This window comes from Ylistrum balloti, unplaced genomic scaffold (assembly GCF_031769215.1).
Source record: "Ylistrum balloti isolate Yb309-2 unplaced genomic scaffold, AGI_CSIRO_Ybal_v1 Utg369958, whole genome shotgun sequence".
Taxonomy (NCBI): domain Eukaryota; kingdom Metazoa; phylum Mollusca; class Bivalvia; order Pectinida; family Pectinidae; genus Ylistrum; species Ylistrum balloti.
In genome coordinates, this window is record NW_026782057.1 from 376285 (window position 1) to 399787 (window position 23503).

At 33.4% G+C, this 23503-nt stretch overlaps 2 protein-coding genes across 3 annotated transcripts in view; one reads left to right on the forward strand and one right to left on the reverse strand.

Moving 5' to 3' along the window:
* Positions 1 to 1817: 1817 nt before the first annotated feature.
* Positions 1818 to 12754, forward strand: LOC132547481 (E3 ubiquitin-protein ligase RNF115-like). The gene is made up of 9 exons (XM_060211235.1): positions 1818 to 1903; positions 2317 to 2366; positions 3345 to 3414; positions 4810 to 5024; positions 5492 to 5542; positions 6316 to 6391; positions 8209 to 8302; positions 8937 to 9052; positions 9247 to 12754. The coding sequence occupies exons 1-9, from the start codon at positions 1820 to 1822 to the stop codon at positions 9388 to 9390; spliced, it is 900 nt and encodes a 299-aa protein (XP_060067218.1). The 5' UTR covers positions 1818 to 1819; the 3' UTR covers positions 9391 to 12754.
* Positions 12755 to 15369: 2615 nt separating this feature from the next.
* Positions 15370 to 23503, reverse strand: part of LOC132547482 (endophilin-A3-like) — a 33160-nt gene continuing 25026 nt past the window's right edge. For both annotated transcript variants that reach the window (XM_060211237.1, XM_060211236.1), the window contains 4 exons: positions 21668 to 21768; positions 20962 to 21065; positions 19234 to 19397; positions 15370 to 18862 (listed from right to left, as the gene is read on the reverse strand). In XM_060211237.1, the coding sequence (XP_060067220.1) occupies positions 18666 to 18862; positions 19234 to 19397; positions 20962 to 21065; positions 21668 to 21768 (566 nt within the window). In that variant the 3' untranslated portion in view covers positions 15370 to 18665. The remainder of the gene's footprint in view (positions 18863 to 19233; positions 19398 to 20961; positions 21066 to 21667; positions 21769 to 23503) is intronic.

Below are 23503 nucleotides of genomic sequence, written 5' to 3' on the forward strand. Positions count from 1 at the left end.
GATATATATTAAAACAATTTGAACTTTATGGAAGAATTTGGGCTGGTCGGGTGAGAATTCAATTGAAGAGAAAAAAATGACTCAACGGACTTCAGGATAGACGTATATATCACGTCACTGGTAAAACCAATTGAAAACAATATATATGGGGAAAATACAATATTGTGTGTTCTGCCTATTTAATGATAGAGGTAACTGGCACAAAACATCAACAATTTGCAATTCATTCGGGATCCCATGCATACGAAGATGGCCCTTGACATGACAGCATAAAACGACATATTAAAGTTACAAAACTATCGTGCACATAGTTTAAGACGAAATTGACATAATAATAAATGATAATAATAATAATAAAGTTTTATTTATTGTCGGTATTAAAAACAATACAAACATTAGCTCTTTTGAGCTATTTCATCCGACACATGCATACAGTTACACATTAAATACACAATGACATAATAGATAAGATATAAGTTTAGAACTACTCGGATAAAAAAGTTTAATATTTAGCAGGTGATATATTAAAATATAGTATTGTTAAAATGTGTCTAATTATATAGGTGTTCTATGTGTGTCTGTAATCATGTGTGCATGTGTTGCATTTACATTTTGGCCCATACCAGCTGTTAATTAGTGTCTTAAATTGTGTAAGTGTGGTTGTTGTTCTGAAGTGGTCTGGTAGGGTGTTCCAAATTTAAGGTGCTTCTGATCTAAATGAGTGTTTGCCGTATTTTGTGGTCCTAACCTGTGGTATTTCCGCTGTATTATGGTATCTAAATGTATATGATTTTTCTGTTATGTTTATGAGGTCATGCAGATATGTTGGTGTTTGATTGTTGCTAATTTTGAAAACTTCTATTGCAAAATTTCGAAGGCGCCTAATTTTGAGAGAGGGTAATTTTGAACGGGCTAATAAATTTTCGTATGTATTTTCGTGGTCGTCATAGATGAATTTCAGAGCCCTTTCTTGATTTTTTCCCATTTTTCGTGTATTAGTTTCACCACAGAAGATGAATATAAGCCATAAGTATCAGTGACCGTTATAACTAAATATATTTTTATTCCGACAAGTTTTAATGTATAAACATATACAAGAGGTTACCATAAAAGAACACGGTCTATTTAAGTCTCCTTGGTGAAAATATATGATGAACACCTTTAGTGTCGGGGTCCGGATAACGCGGGCTATGTATGTTAGTGCATGAGGGGAGCAGCTAGATGGGAAATGTATGGTACATACGCCAAACAGGTTAATAGATTTAAGACAATGTCCTTGCACGAGTCTTATTCAAAGTCTCGGTATATAATGTATCTAAATCCGTTGTGTCAGGCGACATATTCACAAAAGTTACGATCATAAAGTGAATGTAATTAAACGTCGCCTCTATTACTATGAACAAGCTACTCACGAGACGCTTTAACTCATTTCCAATTCTCAGTTACAATGAGATATAACTATATTGGCATCCTACCACGGAGTTCGAATACAGTAATTCTATTTTAAGTCCGTGATCCAACCAATGTTGACTTAGGAGACAATTTACGCCGGCTACCGTCTCAGAATTATTTCAACCTGATGAACCTGAAGAGAATTATGAAAACGTGACGGGTTGTATATCTAATGTTAATTTTATCGATAATGTACATTATTCGTGTAGAGAATAAATAGGAAATGCTATGTTTTTTCTAAGCATACAACATGTGGAAAAGAAAAATATACATTTCATTTGAGCGTTAAACCTGTTCGGATTATCTTAACGTAAAACATTTTTGTGACACAGACTTAGTGACGTCACTCCGAAGTTCGCAACGAGACATGGCGGAAGCTGCTGTAGAAAACAGACCGACTTTAAACAGATTTTACTGTCATAGCTGCTCACAAGAAATAAGTCCAAAACCAGTGAGATAACGTTTTATATGATACTCTTTTGTACTTAATCGAAATAGATGTAAATTACATGACCATATGAGCACAGCTTAAGCAGTTAATTTTGAGATGGGCAGCTGAAATGCTAAATATAGATTTTGTCTAACTGGAAAGAGTATGGTATATTAGGCTACTAGATAGTATATACGCAATAGTATATCGTTATTTGAAATGATTCACGTTACTTCAATCATACATGCATACCACCGAAAGACACCATAAAATATTTTTTTTATCTATGTTACCAATATATTTGAAATTCGATGGAAAAAGTAAAATCGGACTACTAAAGCTAACATTTCTGTAGAATGCTGAAAAATATACTTTCTGTGTCGTTGGGAGTGCATATCCTTGGAATTTAGAAATATGTATGCTTCTTTCTTTAGGACTATACCTGCCCCAGATGTGATAATGGTTTCATAGAAGAAATTACAGAGTAAGTTTGAGATACCAGTATATCAGTGTTGTGTTTTGTATATATGTATTAAAAACAAGTTTTTTTTAAAAGTTTTGTTAAATTCATTGTAAAAATATTGAAGTACTTGCTTGAAGTATGTTTACCCATTGTTCCAATTGTCCCACAGGCTAATTTCAGTGCTAATAATTTGGTATGCTGAATGAAAAACTGACATGATGTTAATTATTTTCGATGCCAAGTGACAAAATTCTGTTTAAACTTTGAACAGTATCCATCAATATATACTCGAAAAAAATTGTCCAGGCCTATTTGTTGTCCTCGTGGTTAACTATTTGCCTTTACCCTGTGCTGAATTTGCATTTAAAGCACACTGACCCTCTGACCTAAATTTTCATATTTGCCCTGACGACAAAATTGACAAAAGGTAAACTACGGCTTGAGTTTCCCTGTATTAAAATTTGCCTTTTAAAAAAGAAGACATTGATATTTAGACTAGCACACTTTTATTCATTAGTATGTTTTCTTAAGTGGTACTTATATGACATATCTAATCTTGTCCATTGTCAGCCTGAAAGGCTGTGTATGACAATGATTCTTTACGCTGTTTACATTTTTTTGTTTGGTTTTGATTGGTAGTAAGAAATCCTCTTTAAATTAACGCAAAGTTTTGTTTATGTACCAGGTTTCATTTAATACATAGGAGGCACATTTAATTCACAAGAGAGGGATTGTTAAGAATCAGTATATTGGATGGCATTGTGAATATACCCAACTTGATTCCAATTTTGATACAATTTTATACCTGGTTTTCAACTTTGGTGTACATGGGATGGAACTGCCTCTCAAAAGTAACCTAAATGTTACACAAAAAGTTCTTAACTGGCTGTAGTCAAAGAAAAATCTGTTTGCAATTTTAAATAACCAGCAGAATGTACTTAGTACTTTAAAGTCATTCACATTTTAAGTTCTATTTGTGAAAGAAAGCATTTTCTGTAGAGGGTTTCAGGAGACAGATGAACAACCTCCAACAGAGCCAACAGTTGACCCAGCCGCTCAGTTTGCAGAGGTATGTACAATAAAATGAATTGGGCATATCAGTGAAGTGTTTGCCTCTGGCCATCACTAAGTCATTATTTGGCATCTACTCATTTTCACAATGACAGATAGAAATATTGAAATTGTAGACTTTCTGTTTAGGTCTGTGTGTTCACATACATTTACGTGTAAATTTCAAGTCTTTTATGAAAAAGACCTGTTCTGTACAAAAGTAGTTCTAGTGTTATATACATTTAACAGTATAAAACTATACAGATAACACAATTGTATCTGATTGTATCTGACTTTATATTAATGAAAAAACCAAATTTGAATAACATTGAGAATTTCATGTCCATTGGTCCATTGTTATTTGTCATTCTTTACTGATATTCTTGAATGACTTCTTTTTGCATGACATTGGTGAGTGTTGGGAGCTAATTCTGTTAAAAGGTTTTGGCCAGATTTTTATATACTCTATTTCAGTCTAAAGTAATTCAAGATCTGATATGTACAACAGCTTGTCCCACTTGTATATACACACACACCATCACCTACAAACACACACACAGTATGTGCATTTACCACAGATATTGTTATGATATATATATATATATATAAACACTAAATATAAATCAATCAATTAGTTGATACTGCCCCTGAGATAACTATTAATTATTCATTAACAATTCTTTCTTGTTCTCTGAAAAGTTCATGTGCCTGTGAAAATTTCAAAATTCGAACTTAAGTATGCTAATGCTAACTAACATTATCGTTTCACAGTCAAAACACTAATAGACAATTGTATTTTGAAAAAAATGTTCAGAAAATTCAGCTCTAAAAAATAATTAAGGCATTTAGTTTATATGCTATTACTACTGAATTGTCACTCGGATTAGTATTTATATCAATAAGTCATGGGTCTGGGCTTAATTTTCTTGTTTACATTATGATTGCAGACACATGTACAGTACAAATCTTGTTAAATACCTATGTTACAAAACAGTTTTTACCTCCAGAACTGATGAGCTGAAATCATAAAATATCTTTAATGTAGTACCTGCATAATCATATTTTGTGTGATATTAAAACAATATTTCATAGAAATACCTAGACTTTTAAAGTTCATTCTGTAACAGCTTGTACCACATTACTGATAACCTCATTTAATTACATGCTCATGCGTTACAAGTACTTTCAATGCCTAAAAAAATAGGTATCAGGGCATATTTGAATGGTATCCCATTGGTGGTAGTGTTATTTGGGTTATGATGTAACAGAATTTAATAAAAAAGGAAATCATTGTGAAAACCCTTTAACTGCAGGTGTATATAAAACAGTTAGAAAAGTAATTCCTTAAAGTGGATTTCATTAGACATGTATCCTTATCAAAGTTTTTTATAGAAATGTAAAATTTTTGTTGCAGCTATGGGGTAGAGCTTTTTTAGACAGCTTTCAGAATCAAGTTTCTGGGTCAACAGCTCCAACAAGGGAGCGGACAGAAGACTCTGATTCAGAAGAGGAAGAGAGGAACCATCCACAACCTCATGGACTTCGTCCATCTAGGATAAGACCATTCAGGATTTCTGTCAGAACAGGCAATCGACGTCCGGTAAATCGACAGCAGCAACATATACATGGGTGTGTAAACTATATATTTAATGAAGACTACTTTATAGTGTAGTGATTACAGTCCTGATCTTTAAAGCAGTAACTAGTTGTCAGAAAACAAAAAAATACATACAGTACACTTCATTTGTTGTTCTTCTGAAATACCTTAATTGTGCAGGATTTTAATTCTGTTAATTCCTTTTGCCCCTTTTGAACCTATTTATGTTGAGACGTTTTTGGAATACATGCTTTTATGCTGGTCATTTAATAGTTGGGATATCAGTATACTGATGATAGTATCTACAACATATATTAATTGATTAGTTATACTGATGATAGTATCTACAACATATATTGATTGATCAGGTTTATACATTAAAATAGTGAAGTGTATATTGATTATACGTGTGTGAATTACAAATACAGGGTAATATATATTTATAGCAGGTGTGTGGTTTACAGGTAAGATGATATCATATTTTCATTGTTTGTTACAGGTTACTACAAATGTTTGTAGATAGGTTAACAGGAGAAATGGGACAGCCAGTGTAAGTATCACTCTCATCACTTTATCAGGAATAACTCAAAAAAGTAATACAGATATTATCTTTGGCATTTGTAAAAACATTGATTCTGCATCAATTAACAAATATTATCAGGTTTTGTACATTATTTCATATTTTCAAACCAATTCTTTGATAGTATTTCTATTGATCAATAATCATGCAAGGCTGTACCATGATGTTTTCCTGGTCCATGTTTTATGAAAGTGGTTCATTTGAATTTATACTGTAATTAAACTGAAGACTGCTGAAAATCAGTCGTTATGATTGTAAATTACTAATCATTACTGTTGATTGATTGCAGCATGTTCTACTATGGTACATGTACCCTTAAATAGAATATTCCTATATAAATAATGATAATAATAATATATATCATAAAACGTTTTACATGTTTGTTATCTTAAGTGTCTTTTCTGAAACAGGCAGCCTCAAATGGTAGAACCTAGAAAAGTTCAATCTTTGATGTGAAGCTGATTGATAAGAAACATCATTTTGATATTGTTATATACATGTAATGTGTCTTAGTATTTAAAATGCTTTTTGTCTTTGAACAACAGTTCATGATTTTGACATAATTTCACTAGATATTTACCTTTTGTATCTGTATATGTGTAAAGTCTGGTGTTGGGTCCACAGAAAACATGGACCGCAATACTGATCTTTACATAAGAGTTATGACCTGAAAATATCTATTGTTGAACATATACATACATGTATATATTAGTGAAGGGTCTGTAATGTATCCACTTTGTCAGGAACTTCATGCCGATCCATGGTAACCCAGGTGACTACGCCTGGGGCGTTAGTGGATTAGATAACATTATAACTCAGGTAAGTCTGTCTCTGTTGTAATGACATGTCACTGTGCACTGTCTATTTGTCTAGCAAAGTTTTCACAATTTTTTTTACCTGGTCTTTAATATTTATGAATCAAATTGGATTAATCTGATATGTTAATGTACAGAGTAATACACAACAAATTGAATATGTTTAAATAATGGTTTTCTCATCAAATATAATATGTGGTCAGATTTGATTTTAACCTCGGAATAGTATCTCCCTATAATGATTAGTACTTATGGTTAGAGAAAAGGTAATTCAGTTTTGTCAATGGTTGGGATAAAGAGCCATCATTCCTTTACTGAATTTTTGGCTCAACTGATCAGTGATTTTTAAGCCTATATACATGGGGTTGGATTACATTCCCATTTCATTAGGCACCAATTCCTTTCCTATTTTGAAAAAAAGTGGGTATTTTTCCCAACTATGTTGATGGTTGAAATGCTTTGTGATCTTGATTGCCTTACACCAAGAACAAAATCAGCATCTGACCTCACAGGTTTGTGAAAAGTACCGTGTAAAAATTAATAAAATTTGACCACAAAATTTGATTTAGCATCATGCAATAGGTAACATAGTTCTGAACACCTTATATGTTTTGACCTCATACAATTGACAATTTTTCCCAATTTAGAGATGTTTCTGCAAAATGTTTAACAAAATTCATGTTTAACAATTTCGGAAAACACCAAGGAAAAACGCTGCTTACGTGAATTGGAAGTCAAGATTGAACTTTAAAAAAGAATGTCCCTAATTACATGTATAACTTGATTCTGTGTGGATCTTCTTTGAGTAAAGTATTGAAATAGAAACCAACCTCTGAATGAAGCAGTAAACCAGAAATAATCTCTGAATCAAGTACTAGACATATTGAAATGAAAGTCAGTCTCATTGTGGGATATTGAAATTAAAACCAATTTCTGAATCAAGTACTAGACATATTGAAATGAAAGTCAATCTCATTGTGGGATATTGAAATAAAAACCAATCTCTGAATCAAGCACTAGACATATTGAAATGAAAGTCAATCTCATTGTGGGATATTGAAATAAAAACCAATCTCTGAATCAAGTACTAGACATATTGAAATGAAAGTCAATCTCATTGTGGGATATTGAAATAAAAACCAATCTCTGAATCAAGTACTAGACATATTGAAATGAAAGTCAATCTCATTGTGGGATATTGAAATAAAAACCAATCTCTGAATCAAGTACTAGACATATTGAAATGAAAGTCAGTCTCATTGTGGGATATTGAAATAAAAACCAATCTCTGAATCCAACATTAATTAGTAATAAAAGTCAAGATATAATCATTGTTATGTTCCAAGCAGAAAGTTAATTAACTTGATTGATTGAAAGAATATCTACAGATGATTTTTATAAGGCAATTATTGATTAACCTAATAAAGATTTAGCTGAAAAGATTTGTCTGTTTCAAGACAATATTGTGTCTCCAGATGTAATTTTGTCTGAACATCAAACCCCTCTAAACTTGCTACCAATCTCTGATATTGTGCACTTAGCTTATGTTTTATCATTATGATTGATCATATTAACAAATTACCTGGTATTAGCAAATTTTTCTCAGCAAATACAAATTCATTTCAATTTTGCAACCTCAAATGTGACCACTGAGTTATACAGATTTTCAATTCTCCTGGTTCAAATAACATAAATCTAATGAGTGATGCAGGCCTGATAGGCCTCTTGTTATTTCTCAGTACAAAACTTATGAAAAAGATCAGTTATAGAATAACCAAATTGGCCTTTGTTTCTGTATGTAAGTTGTGATTCTCGTTACAGTTGCTGAACCAGCTTGAGGGTTCAGGACCTGCCCCTGCAGACAAAACTAAGATAGATTCCTTACCTACAGTAATGGTTTCACAGAAACAAGTGTGTAAGTGTTATCTAGTTTGTAGATGACAATGAATTTATTACTTCAAGTATATATATATATTATGGTTAGTTTGTAAATTTGGATTTCTACAATTTGTGATTTTTAGCTTACCTAGTCCTAAGGACCGGTGAGGTTATGCCATTCTGTAGTATCTGTCATCCGTCAACTTTTCTTACACATTACTACTAGACATAAACAACTAAACAGATTTTGACTAGAGGAGCTTGACTAAATTTGGTTAGAAGCATCCTTAGGGGAATGGGAACAAATTTTGTATAAACAATTGGACTCGGTCTTCTAGGGGCCTGAAGAGGCCCCAAAGGGGAAATTTTATTAGTTCTTTAACATCCTACTCTGCCTGTAGGGATTTCTGCCACCTGGGTCAGGAAATGGAACAAATTCTTTAAAGTTCTTCCTCTCCTGAAGGAATGATAGAATTTTGACTAAATTTGGTCTGAAGCATTCCTGAGTGAAGTGAAATGATTTTTTTTGCAATAGATTAGTCTTGTGTGTCTGATTTTACCTTTTCCAGAACTGCATTTAGAATTATTGATGTCTTTTTATCAAATATGATTATAAACTCCCCCAACTCGGGCTTTGTATTAATACTGATATTGTTTTGCTTTCTTGACAGCTGAGACTATACAGTGTTCTATTTGTATGGAAGATTTTAATTTAAATGAAGCAGTTAAAAGGCTACCTTGTGAACATCATTACCATAAGGACTGCATTGTACCCTGGTTGGAAATGGTAAGTCGATTGGGGATGCAAAAGTTTTCGAGGGATTTTCAAAACATTTTTCTCCTTTTCCTAACCAAACTTTCTAGATACTTGAACTAGCTTAAGCACATTTTACCACACAGATGTCAGAATTATGAATTGAAAATAAAGAACTTTCAAAATTTTCCATTTTATAGAAGTAATTTTTTCATGATCTTTTGCAGCATGGAACCTGTCCAGTATGTAGAAAGGACTTAAATGGTATTGACTCGTCTCTGAAGGATGATTATCCCAACCCTGTAGATATAATGGACACTGCCTCTGGAGGCCAAGACCAGGATTCTGTAACTAATGACGATGATGTTTAAGTGACACCCCTGTTAGATGTTTAATATGTGATAGCTATATTGTAGAAGGCTGCTATGCAATGCTAAAACTTGATTACTTTTACCAGGTACTCTAGCATTTATTTTGCAGGTCTTTTAAGTCAACAGTAAAAACTAAAATACATTTTGCAAACTTTTTTTATTGGATATTTATATTTCATTTAAATGCATCTTTATCTTCTGCAGAGCCCAAATATTCTCTTAAACACTGAAATGGAAATGTAGTTGACATTTTTTTCTTTTCATTGTTTAAAAGAAGACAAAAAGAAAAAGCCATTTGGAAAATCAAGTCTGCACATTTATTAAAAAAACACCTTTCACAAAAAGCAAATGGCATATGCCTTTATCAAAATAAAAAAATTCTATATCACATTCAACAAATCGCACATTTACTAAAATACATTTTGTATTTGGCGAAAAGTCTCCACACTTGGCAAACAGTATTTTGTATTTAGCATTGCGCATTGACCTTCTTTACCATAGGCATGCTGGGATAAGTGACAACTGTTTGTGGATGTCATTCCTGACTGGAACAGGTGCCAACATGTTTAAAAGGAGTCTGGACCATTCTTCAATCATAGAGTTGATGAATTTGTGTAATGCAGAGAATACATCAATTTTTAGATATGTGCCCATTGCTCCTAATACTTACTGGTACACAATGTCAACTTGAGGCAAAAATCAGGGGAAAAATACAAAAATAAAGGTAGAGACTTTCATGAAATTTTTCTCAGTCAAGCCATGAGCAACTGTTTTCATTGGCTTTGCATTAACTAGTATGTAGTAGTAGCAAAGCTAATCTAGGTTGCATGAATTTTTTTTTTTTTCATGATAACATTGAATTTTGCATCGTTTCAGACATTTTACAGAAAATTATGTGACTGTGAATTAAGTATCACCAGAAGTAGTATTTCTATATTTTCTACTAAATATGTCAAGAAAAAATAAAAAATTCAAGAAAATGGTTTTATTGGAGATAAAATGGTCAAGCAACTTGGAATGTAAATTGTAGAGCAAAGTTCTGAAACTCTCTACCTTTATGCCTCTCCATCAGTAGAAACTTTAATTGTTTATGTATCTAACATAAAAACATATTTAATTTAAACGGTAAATATCACAGTGTTAACCATTGTTGTTATCCTATTTTCTGTGTATATGTGCATGAAGACTAGCCTGCAATTTAGTGTGTGATGATTTAAAGGGCTAGTGTATAAGTGGGAAAGGAATAAATGGTGTCTCGTAAAAATGAAAAAAAAACCGTATGTATGTGGACATGCCAGTGATAGGTGTGATATTGATTTATAAAAAGCTGGCAGTTGATGTGATAGCAGTATTAAAGTGTGGTTTAAATTGAGAGATAATTTATAGTATAAGGTATATGGGTCAGTCCCAGATGTGGACAAGGTGAATACACTTGTTCATGTTTTAGTCAAGCTGCTGTTACATGTGGTATATATTTCTTTTTATTAGCTTGCCTATTGAAATATTACTTTTGATAGCAATCTCTTAATATACGATTTCATTTTTGGCATATTTATGAAATGATACGATATGTCTTACATATATTGAATGCTATCAGTTGTAAGCTGTAAATCAGTTTTTACTGGATTAATGAATTTTTTTACCTTTCTTGTGTATCAGCCATTTGTATGCCATTCTGATATTTATCTCATTTATTAAAGAAGCACAAAAGCCTTTTTCTGCTTTATCTCAAAAATTTTAATTAAACATACCAAATTTATAGCACATGTAGTGTGTAAGGGTTGGTGTGTGAATATGTGTGTAAAGTATGTAGTCTGACACATGACAGGTTGTTACTGTTGGTTAAAGTTCCCTCATTTGTTTTATTGTGATCAGCTGATTTTTTCTTTTGTCCCACCTTGTCACAAAAGGTAGGCTGATTAAATCACATTTTGTCCATGGTCCATCGTCTGTAAACAATTCTTGCCTATCACAACTCCTCTGAAAGTCCTTAGGATCTTCTCCAGATTGTCAATACACATGTCCCTTGGTCCCTGGTTGGTCCCAACAGATTTTCAGGTTGATGAGATTTTTATTATCTTGGAAAATTTTCATGGAGCATAAAGTCACTGCCTTGTCAAGATTTTCGTCAGTGGCCATATTGGCTTATTGCTACTTTTCAAATGCTAATGGCATCAATTTTGTTTTTGCTGTGTAAGTTGTGTCCAATTTCTTGATAGCATATCATTTCATGAATGATCATGTCAGTGGGTACATCCTGGGAAGTCTTAAGCTTAATCAGTAGAAAAGTAGGCCATTTTGATCTAAATTTTGACTTTTGACACAGTTCATAGAAAAGCCTTGTTTCTAATTATGTCTCCTACCCTGTTTCAAATGGAATCACCAAACCAGAGGGACAATTTCGGCAAGAGGAGAGTCACACTTTGCAAATTTTACAACCAGGATGTCGGGTGGCCCATACAAGACTAAAGCTCCTCACTAGATAATCACACCTTTCCCTCTCAATGTGGGTGCCAACATACCTCTAGGATCTCATGTGTTTGTTTGGTTATTCTTTCTTTTTGATTTATTAGATCACCAGGTTAGAAGGCTAAGTCAGCTTTGGCTATGGTGTAGTAAACATCTTCATCTTTTAAAAGGCATGTAGTTCATTCGGAATTTTTAGGAACTTATTATTTGGCAAAGTCTCTTAGAAAGAGATGGTCATCTTCGATATTCGATTTTGACAAGTATTTTTTGGGTAACTATCATTGATCTTCATAATGCTTTCATGGTCCTGAATACAGACGGGTTAATTTATGGTCAATTGAAAATGTAAATGAAAACACTATTATTTGATCAGATTAATTGAGATGCTCTGGCCGAAAAATAATGCAGGTAAAATCCGAATCAGACAGACAGATTGAACTCACTGTGCAAAATAGAAAAAAATAGATGGGGAAGTTTCAACCCAATTTAAAAGACATCCATTATCAGCTGTCACTTTTGATTAATACATATTACAAGGGTATTTGACACGTGTAGGATGAGAAAAAAGACCCGGACACCTGTTGGAGCCCCTGGGTAACTTGAAGATGAAAAATTGTACAAATAGCCATGTCATTATAATTACTCTTCAAGTCAGTAACTAATGGCCAGGATAGTCTGAAATTAGTGGAAAACATTTCTGGAACTTTTCCTTTTCGAATGGCAATGGAACAGGTGAGTGATAAAGGTTCTCACAGGCCTGTTATGTATTTCATCACAAAAGGTGGCCTACATGAACGAGATTGATTGACAAGTAATATGATAAAAGTTAATATTTTCTTGCTGATGTATTAACAAAACACAAATATCCATCTGCAATTAAAATGGTCTTAACCAGTACTTTGCTCAAGTTATTTTTCTTATGAAATGTGCATTTAACTTAGAACTTGAGAAGGAAGCAAAAACATGATTTCCTTGGGGAAGGCTTATTTTGATACTCATAAAATCAGGTATGTATGTAATCCATGGATCAAAAAAACTAATACAGCTGAAGTGTATTTAACAGTAGTGGGCATAACAGGCCGAAGACAAGTCGTCTGTGATATCATTAGTATATACATAAGCTGATGACAAACTGTGATCTGTGATGTAAGTAGTGTATATAACATAGGCCAATGATGAACTGTGGTCTTTGATATTAGTAACATAAGTTGATGATGAACTGTGGACTTTGATATTAGTAACATAGGAGGATGATGAACTGTGGACTTTGATATTAGTAACATAGGGTGATGATTAACTGTGGTCTGTGATATCAGTAGTGTACATAACCAAAGCCGATGACAAGCTGTGGTCTGTGATATTAGGAGTGTACATATAAACAAGAGGCCTAGTGACCTTGACAGTCACCTGAGATAAGCAATATTGAATTTAAAGGTTAAAGGATAGTTATCAAGTGTCATGAGACAGAAATTGTGGCATTGAATATAGACAGTGTCAATACATGCATAGCATCAAAACTGTCATCCTATACTGATAATTCTTATAAAGTTATTTCCCAACGTTATGCTCAAAAATACAATTTTTCTATGAAAATTACATTAAAGTCTAAAAAAATATTTCTCCACAGGAAGAAATGTGAGACTCATTTTGGTAATTAAAGTACCTTAAGATGCTTCCATTCAAGGAGAGTATTTGATCTACCATATCTAGGTCTTGAGAAGAAGCTTTTTGAAATTTAAGCGAATTTGACAGCTTTTTGCCCCGCCCATCAACCCCTTGGGGTAAGTCAGGATCAATATGGTCATACCATCAAGCTGTCATCCTTCACTCATAATTCTAACCAAGTTTGAAATATTTCCAATGGAAATTTAACAAATTATGATCAAAAATCAAATTTTCCTATATAAAATATAGTAAACTTTACCCCCTCCCCATGGGGGAAATGTGAGACCCTGGGGCCATTAAATTCACAATTTTGGTAAAGCACCTTAGATGCATTAATTCATGAAGAGTATTTGATTCTACCATTTCTGGGTGTTGAGAAGATTTTTGAAATCTTTTTGGCCCAACACTCTGGCCCCAATTATGGTTCATCTTAGGCCAGGGAAGGTTTTTGCAAAATTTCATTGAAATTGGATCAGGTTTTTTGTTTACAGATGCACAATGCTGGATGAAGGGTAGCAGAATAGGCAACCATGAGACTTTGTCTCAAGTGACCTAAAAGGGCTGTTGACAAGTTGTCTCCGATATCAGTAGTATACATAGTGATGACAAGCTGTGGTCCGTGATATCAGTAATGTACATAACGAAGGCAGATGACAAGCTGTGGTCTGTGATATCAGTAATATACATAACAAAGGCCAATGACAAGCTGTGGTTGGTGATAACAGTAGTGTACATGACCAAGACTGATGACAAGCTGTTGTCTTTGATAACAGTAGTGTACATGACTTAAGGCTGATGACAAGCTGTGGTCGGTGATAAAAATAGTGTACTTGACTAAGACTGATGACAAGCTGTGGTTGGTGATAACAGTATTGTACTTGACTAAGGCTGATGACAAGCTGTGGTCTGTGATAAAAATAGTGTACTTGACTTTAGGCTGATGACAAGCTGTTGTCTGTGATAACAGTAGTGAACATGACTAAGGCTGATGACAAGTTGTGGTCGGTGTTAACAGTAGTGAACATGACTAAGGCTGATGACAAGCTGTGGTCGGTGATAAAAATAGTGTACTTGACTAAGGCTGATGACAAGGCTGATGACAAGCTGTGGTCTGTGATAACAGTAGTGTACTCGATTTAGGCTGATGACAAGCTGTTGTCTGTGATAACAGTAGTGTACTCGACTTAAGGCTGATGACAAGCTGTGGTTGGTGATAACAGTAGTGTACTTGACTAAGGCTGATGACAAGCTGTGGTCTGTGATAAAAATAGTGTACTTGACTAAGGCTGATGACAAGCTGTGGTCGGTGATAACAGTAGTGTACTCGATTTAGGCTGATGACAAGCTGTGGTCGGTGATAACAGTAGTGTACTTGACTAAGGCTGATGACAAGCTGTGGTCGGTGATAACAGTAGTGTACTTGACTAAGGCTGATGACAAGCTGTGGTCGGTGATAACAGTAGTGTACTTGACTTAAGGCTGATGACAAGCTGTTGTCTGTGATAACAGTAGTGAACATGACTAAGGCTGATGACAAGTTGTGGTCGGTGATAACAGTAGTGTACTTGACTAAGGCTGATGACAAGCTGTTGTCTGTGATAACAGTAGTGTACTCGATTTAGGCTGATGACAAGCTGTGGTCTGTGATAACAGTTGTGTACTCGACTTAAGGCTGATGACAAGCTGTGGTCTGTGATAGTGATAAAGGAAATGACAAGCTAAGACTGGTGAAAGTATCTTTAGAGTACAAGGGACAAAATAAAATTGAAGATATCAAACTTTGATTAACATCATTCAAGGTGCAATGTGATTCTCACAGCAATAATGAGGACAAAAGACTACAGAGAAATTTCTGTGAGTTTAATTATATTACAACGTAACATCATAATACATACTTGTATATATACAGAAACTGTGATATACACATTCTATAGACATCTCATTATCTACAAATTGAAGCAAATATGAAACCAAATACATATTTGTTATAATTAAAAGATCGCCATGAACACGTCTTTAGTACACACTGTACCAGATATATACAATTTCAATGGATATACATGAAAGATGTTCTCTTCAACTTAATCACAACAATAGAAACATGAAAATATCAAAGCTTTTGTCAATTGCACAAGATAAAAACACTTCTGACTTGTTGAAATGACAATAAAAAGATCAAACAAAAGGATATGGAATGAACCATGACCGAGTTACTTTTGAGCAAATCACTAACATGCAGTGTCTTTTAAAAAGCATGACTACATGAATATATAGATTTCCAACAACATTACCAAATTACAGGCTAACAGAGTGTTTATTGATATTTCAGTAGCCATATGAAGGTATATGCATGGTAAGATTTCCTCTGCGTACAATGTGACAGACTCTCCTTGTTTCAAGAATACCTTTAATTACTGTAGTAAAAGCTTAAATGTGAAATATATATTTTCAGATCTAATGCACCTAATATCAGTGTTATGTGGAAACAAAAAATTGGTCAATAATGACCAAACTTTATCAATTAACTTCTATAATGTTCACACCAATACACAAAGATAATACTAGCATCATTTGTAGACCTACACTATTATTTCTATCTTAAAAAATGACACCAGGAATTTGTGATATATATGATCAAAAAATTTGTCAAGGACAAATATTAAAATTGACATGTAAATGTTAGCTATTGAAATTTTAAATATTGAAAAGAATTAACTGGGTACGGATGTTCTACAATATTCTATGTATTAGGATTATTCTAACATCACACAGATATATCTGTATCTTACAAAATCTTTTTGTCTATACGAAATACAAGGTTGTAGCAATGTTCATGAAAATTACGATAGTTTTAGTAAAAGGTTATTTTAAAAAATTACAGTACATGTATATGCATTGATGATACTGCAATCTATAAGTACTGTGACCATCTGAATACTCATTAACAATATAATCTCTTTTAAGAAAACATGATCTACTAATGTTCACTAGTCATGATAAATAATCTGATGAAATAAATAAAGACTGAATTCTGCAAGCTTCATCTCAATTTAATAAAGGTGCTGGCGGTACTTCAAGCCAGCATATTTATGCTACCAAAAAATTCTGTAAAGCAAACCTAAATAAGCATCACAACAAGATTATAACAAAATAATGTAAGGAATTCTGGACCAAAGTTAGCACAACAGTGTGACTATCTGTGCAGGTATACAGCTTTACAGTTTCTAGAGTCTGGTAAATGTAACCAGAATACTCTCCAGTTTAAAGGTCCAACAAAATAACTAAATAACAGGTATACAAATCCAAATATGTTGTATTACTATATCTAGCATTGTTAGTACTACTCTGCTGTGTAAACTTTGGTCATAATGTGGAGAAAAAAAATGGCATTCTCTAGAACACCTGGAGATATTGTACTTAAGTTTACAACATAGGAATCAACCCTCTTCTCCCCTAACGAGAGAAAGATTCCAGTTGTTTTTCAAGTTCCAATTCAATCTTTATATTGGAGTATGGTATTCCAAAAAGGATTTAATCACCTCACATAACTATTGGGTGTTGTCTTCTCCCGTGCGGTGGTTGACATCTATACTACAATTATAATGATGCTGAAAAATGCCTCCACAGCACCATTACAAGATATACATAGTCTATATCAGATAGAATCCTGTTTATCTGTATCCAGATCAATATATACTTCACTTGCCATAATGGAATTCAAGTGCTCTTACTTGTATGCAAATTATTGCAATCATCAATTTGCAAATCCACTATTATTGCTATATGAACCGCATTCAGAGACTGCAACAAGTTGAATCACTTTTCATCACAATGATTTCAACTTGAAAAGTGATTAAGTAACACCACACCTATAACATGTAAGTTGACATAAATACATTCAAGTGTAAATAATTTTGTTTTTAGTAATGTCAATATTTTAGCATTTTCTATAATATGATTTGGACACAAATACATGTGAAGATATAAGACTACCAATATTGGAATATCCTTTAAGCACTGTATATCTCAAAACATTTCCAGGCTAGTTATTTTTCTGTCTATATTATACTAGACAATACATTGATTGGGGGATCACAACTGACAGATCTATCTACTTCTCTATAGCCAAACTTAGGTCAATCTTTTACCTATCATAGACATAGAAATGTCACAAGCTATAAACTGCTGGATTTCATTCTGTTACAGACAGATACTTCCTGCACACACTAACTACTGACAAAATGTGTTTGGAGATGGTTCACACTTATACATCATATTCACATGAAACATAACAGTCTCTTTACATGGAATTGACTTCTCTGACAGGAAGTCCATTAAACTTAACAATAGCTGTAACAATACCCCCTCTATAAGTCACTTTTTCTCACACTCAGCTTTTCGTTTTGACAGGGTTACATGGCCTGGCTAATAAACCATTGGTGCACCTCAATGTTTAAACATCAAACAGTAAGTTAATAACATGCTGTATGTTCACCGGTTACTCTTCCTTTCACATATGATTGAGATATATATATATATATATAATGCCCTTCCTAATGCATAATACAAGGTGTTATTTGGAAGTCCCAGACACAGATGGCAATGCAGTAAAATTCATTCAGTGCCCAAGTCCCAGTAAAATTTGTAACAGAAAACAGGTTCTGTTTGAAATACAAAATAAATATTTACTTTTTTTCATCCTCATTTATTAGTCTATTTATACCATAAACCTGAAAATATGTGAAGGTTGTAAATGACAGTGGAATAATCCAATTATCCTTGTATAGATTGTAACTGGATTACAAAACAACTGGGTTAACTTCCTTGCAGTTGTACTGTATATACTGCATAAAGATAGGAGAAACCGATAGTTGACTCTTTGATGTATATGTTGTTATTTATATAGAGTCTGGGCTATACTGAGTTCCCTAAAATCCATGTAAGATGTATACCTGTCTGTCCTAAAGGTAATTATCAGGGGCCTGTATCTGAGTGGAGTGAGGTCATCCGTGTCCAAAATACATCTAGTCTGAGCAGCAGTCTCAGACAACAGATAAACATTTATAACTCTCTAGATATGCAAAAGACATAACGATCCTGTGCACTTTAGTCCCAGTCAGTTCCACATACAGGTAGTAACCTTAGTGAGGCAAGTCCACTATCACAGTGACATAGTTGACAGGGAAGTAGCCAGTGGTGCCATGGATAGAACCCTCATACCAGTTCTCGTCAATCTGAGAAATAAGGTTGATGACATCGCCCTCCTTGAAACCAAGTTCCCCTTCATTTTCAGGGTCAAAATCATATACGGCTTCACAACAAGGCTGCTTCTTCTCAGCTAGAAGAGAGAAAAAAATTTCACAAAAAATGTTACAATGATAAAAACGACATACTTATTTAGTACCTTTTGAAATAAAGTAAAGTATTGCAAACAATCTGAAATTTTCTATTGCTAAAAAAGCTCCATCAGAAGTGAACAAAGGGCCATAACTCTAGATTAAGTAGAAATCAAGCAGGCGACACTCTATCTTCTCAGTCTGTATTTATATACAAAACAGAGCAAGAGTAAGGCAACAGAGTAAATGAGTTCAGATTGAATTAAGTGAAGAGTCATGGACTAAAACTTTCTATGAGAAGAATGATGATAACGACAGGTCCCAAAATATGACCAGGATTTAAACATTATATTTTTTCTATTTTGGAATTTACCTTGTGCATACTGTGGGGAAGAATTGAAACTGTAGCTGTTCGTACTCCCCTTGTCAAAGTCATTAGTGGACTCGTAGAAATTGGCTGGCGAAGGTGTCCTGTTTCTGATAGATGCTCTCTTTGGTACATGTTCTGATTTTGGTCTTGACATGGCATGGTTTCGTCTGTTCACATCATAAACAAAGGAGAGTAAGTTTACATAATAATTACATACAATACAAAAGATACCTAGTATGTTGTATGCACAGTCTTTAGATCATATTGTTCTAACTTAATATTTTGGTATCAATGATAAAGTATAGGTTTATAATGTAGTATGCATTCACAGTTTGTTCAAATTATTTCTAAATCATCCACAATATTATATTCAAAATGAGGTTAGGTCAGATTTAATGATGATAAATACAATGTGCCATATTTTTTAACAAGAGGGTCAAGGCCCTTAATAGTCATCTGACAATCAACAAATAAATGTACAAACAACAGTATTTGTCGATGGTGGTCTAACAAATTTGATAAAATTCAAATTTTGAACATCCCTAGAAAGTATCAGAAACTCATAAATGGTTGGTTCTGTTCATGAAAAACAGTTGCACAATCTTGTTACAAAATGGCTACTGGTTACCATGTTGACCTTTTGATCAAGCTGAAAAATAATAACCTATCATCTCTTTCATTCAAATCAAACTCCCAATTTTTCTCAAGGGTGTGAATGAAACGTTGTTGTTCGGTTTATTTGTTCAAGACGAGTAATGTTGGATTTTGGACCAAAGCGAAAAAAATCAGATTTGTTAAGGACAACCACAGGATCACTTCATGCATGTTTAATATCATTGTCAGTCCCTGATAATGTATCGCGCCAAATTTGGTTGTAATCTACCCTGCCATTAAGAAGGAGTAGCATTATTTTCTTTTTTAACAAAATATTATCTAAACTTCTCTTTATGAGGCCCCGTCCCCAGTTTCTAAGAATAAAATCAACTTTCTGAATTAAAGAAATGATTTCCCACCCACAATGATTTTTCAGACCAAATCTGGTTGAAATCTATTCTAGCATTAAGGAAAAGCAGCCTTTTTTAAGCAAGATATTGATTAACTTCAAATCAACTTTCTTTATTTAAGAAATGATTTCCCACTAACAATAATGTTTCAGACCAAATTTTGTCCAAAATCCATTTAAGCAACAAGGAAGAGTAATGTTTTATTAACTAACTTCCCTATTTGTTGCCCCTTCCCTAAGTCCCTTGGAGTAGAATCAACATTATGAATTTAAGAAATGATTCCCATCTAAAATGATATTTTGTACAACAATTGGTTTAAATCTGTTCAAGCATTAAGGAAGAGTAGCATTCCAGTATATTAACTAATTTCCCCTTAAGGGGCCCCTGCCCTAATGTCCCTAGGGGTCCACACAATGTTCTGAAATCAAGAAATAATTCCCCACCCTCAATGATATTTCAGACCAAAATTAAGTTAAAATTCATTCCAGCATTAAGGAATGGTAGTGATTTCAATGAAAATATTAACTAACTTTCCCATTTTGGGGCCCCCCTCCCAAGATCCAAGGGTCTAATCAACTTCCTTAAATTAAGAAATGATTCCCGACCCCCACCCTCAATGATGTTATGGACCCCCCCCCCCCCCCCCAAGATCCAAGGGTCTAATCAACTTCCTGAAATTAAGAAGACCTAAAAACAAAACTTTTGCTTCAAATTTAAAGGAACCTACTTTGTTTCCAAGGTGGTCAGCAGGCTTTGTAAAACATCTACAGCTGAGCGATGATATTCAACTTCTGCCTCAACAAAAGACTGCAATTGTGCTATCTGTTCCACCTTTGATTACAAATAAAAAATAACCTGGTACATCTGAAGTCATAACGTCACTGGATACAAAACTTTCATATAACTCTTGTATTTACAGTTTTAACAAAAAAAAAAAAAAAAAAGATAATTTGAATATCTATGAATTATTTCAATGATGATTTGAAAGCTTAGCTATCTCCAGTTCAAGAAACTTCTAAAAACTGACAAATAATGGGTTTTATTTTCCTTAAACCTGTAACAATATGAGGTGCTCCTGAAATAGGAGTCTGTGATGGTGTGTAAGCAACACTGGTCATTGGTAACTCCAGTCACTTTTCAATACTAATTACAGTTATTGTTACAGTAAACTAGCAGCAGTATTTCTGTTCATATCTTCAATGTATCAATGTGTAAACAACCAATCAACATACTTAAAATCAGGCTTCTTCATATAAAGTAATTCGTTGATCCGTAATTTTTCTGACCTAAACAATATCCCACCATATGATATAGCTTGTTTCTCAGGTTCATATAATGCTTCAATGGCGAGATCATTATTTTAGGAAAATTTTTTAACATGGCTGCCACTTTTGAAAAAAACATTTCACAAACAATATCCTATCATAACTTACATCATTTTCTAATAAGTTGAACATAGCTGTTTCAGCAAGTTCTTTTGATTCCTCAAACTTTTCTTCTGCAACTCTAATCTCTTCATCAGTGATAGTTGATCCTGAAAAAAACATGTTTCACTATCACAAATTTTACTGACATAAGGAAGTACTAGTACAGCTGAAAGAACAGACCCAATGAAGTACTAGTATGCCTGAAATAAATCTGACATTTTCAAAAGAAATTCTGCATCTTTCGGACTTTTCACGTGAGGACAAATATATTCTTGCTTAATAAGCCTACTCCTCCAGACTGCACATACCATTGCCTAGTACCAGGATGACATAAGCAAGCACTGCTTGTCAAGTTACAAAAGCAGAGGCTAAATTTTTTTCTCAGTATTAGGTGTTGTTATTTCTCTCCATAGTAATCAAAATTCTGGCCTAGTGGTCTGACATTTAATGCAGTTAACTGAAGGGAATTATATATAGCACCGACCCAGATGATATAAACAAATACTAGCATTTTAGAAGGACAACAGAGATGCATTACAATTTACATTTAGATTTACATTGTTAGACTTGTAAAGTCCTTTTAATTTACTAAATGATATGTAATCCAATACGATAGTCACATATGTTGAACCTGTGTCTGCACAATGTGACAATGAATACACAATATCTGTCCAATCTTGGTGTCCTGTAAGCAAATTTCAGGTTAAAGAATACATTGAAGAATTAAAATAGGCCTGGCATTTGTAACCTCAGTCCTGTACCATCCTGTACTACATTGATAAAAAATTGTGAATTTTACACGAAATAAAACTTTAAAATACACATATTGTTAACTTCTGAACAATTAGCATTTTGAACAGTTTCATTGTGAAAGGCTAATATCTATCATTTAATACAAACGTCTGTTCACCCTCAAAAATTCATATACAAGAACAAATATCTCCATGTTTATGTGGCAAAGTTTTACAGTCTTTTTTTCATATGTGTAAAGTTAGTCTTTTGTAATACTGAATGAAATGAATATTGGTAGTCCTGATAGACACAAAAATCCTGTTTGTTTTTTTCATCAATGTTTCAAGCCAGGAAATATTAATTGTTTTTTAATTAATGTTCTTAACAGTACAGACTTTCAAGATAAGTTCTAGTACAATCCAAATACAACTTGGCTGCCTAAAGTTTAGATTTGAATTGTGCATATCAAATACATCCTCTCTGTAAAGAATAATGCTAAGATCATTCCTGATAGTGAACATAGTCTTTTACAGCAGTGTCTAGCTGCATGGCCATCAGCGTAAATTATCATCTAAGATAGCCATCAGTATGCCTTTACCTTCATCAAACTGCACTTTCTTCTTTACTCAAGGTTATTTGCATATATCAAGTGATAACAAGAAATCAATACAGACAACTAAAAATTGTACAGGTATGTTATTAGATGTTCAATTATTAATTGTCTTGCGTGTGAAGAAAAGCGCATTTTAAGAATATTTTCAAATAGATGACTTATTACAAATCTGTATACACTCTACAAGACCAATTGTCAGTTGGGAGCCTTCGATAAATAAATAAATGAAAAAAAAAAAAATTGAAAATTCAAAAAGAATTTTTTTTAAATACATTCAAATAAAAACAAGACAAATAAAAGCTCTGCAAAATACAGGGTTCTATGTGGGATGCCAACATGCAAAACAGGTAAATGATCTGGTTATACATGCTTGTTCATGCATTCAAAATTCCCAGTATCTACACAATATTCAACTATGCAGAGGGCACATCTGTATATTTGGACCTATAATCCATTACATCACATGCTTTACAGATGATAAATATAATGCTCATGAC

What these genes read in the sequence shown, in the direction of transcription:
- LOC132547481 (XM_060211235.1), top strand. Translation starts at nt 1,820, where the DNA reads ATGGCGGAAGCTGCTGTAGAAAACAGACCGACTTTAAACAGATTTTAC. An exon ending in CAGCAGCAACATATACATGG is followed by an intron (nt 5,025 to 5,491) that starts GTGTGTAAACTA and finishes TGTTTGTTACAG; the next exon opens with GTTACTACAAATGTTTGTAG. An exon ending in GGAGAAATGGGACAGCCAGT is followed by an intron (nt 5,543 to 6,315) that starts GTAAGTATCACT and finishes CCACTTTGTCAG; the next exon opens with GAACTTCATGCCGATCCATG.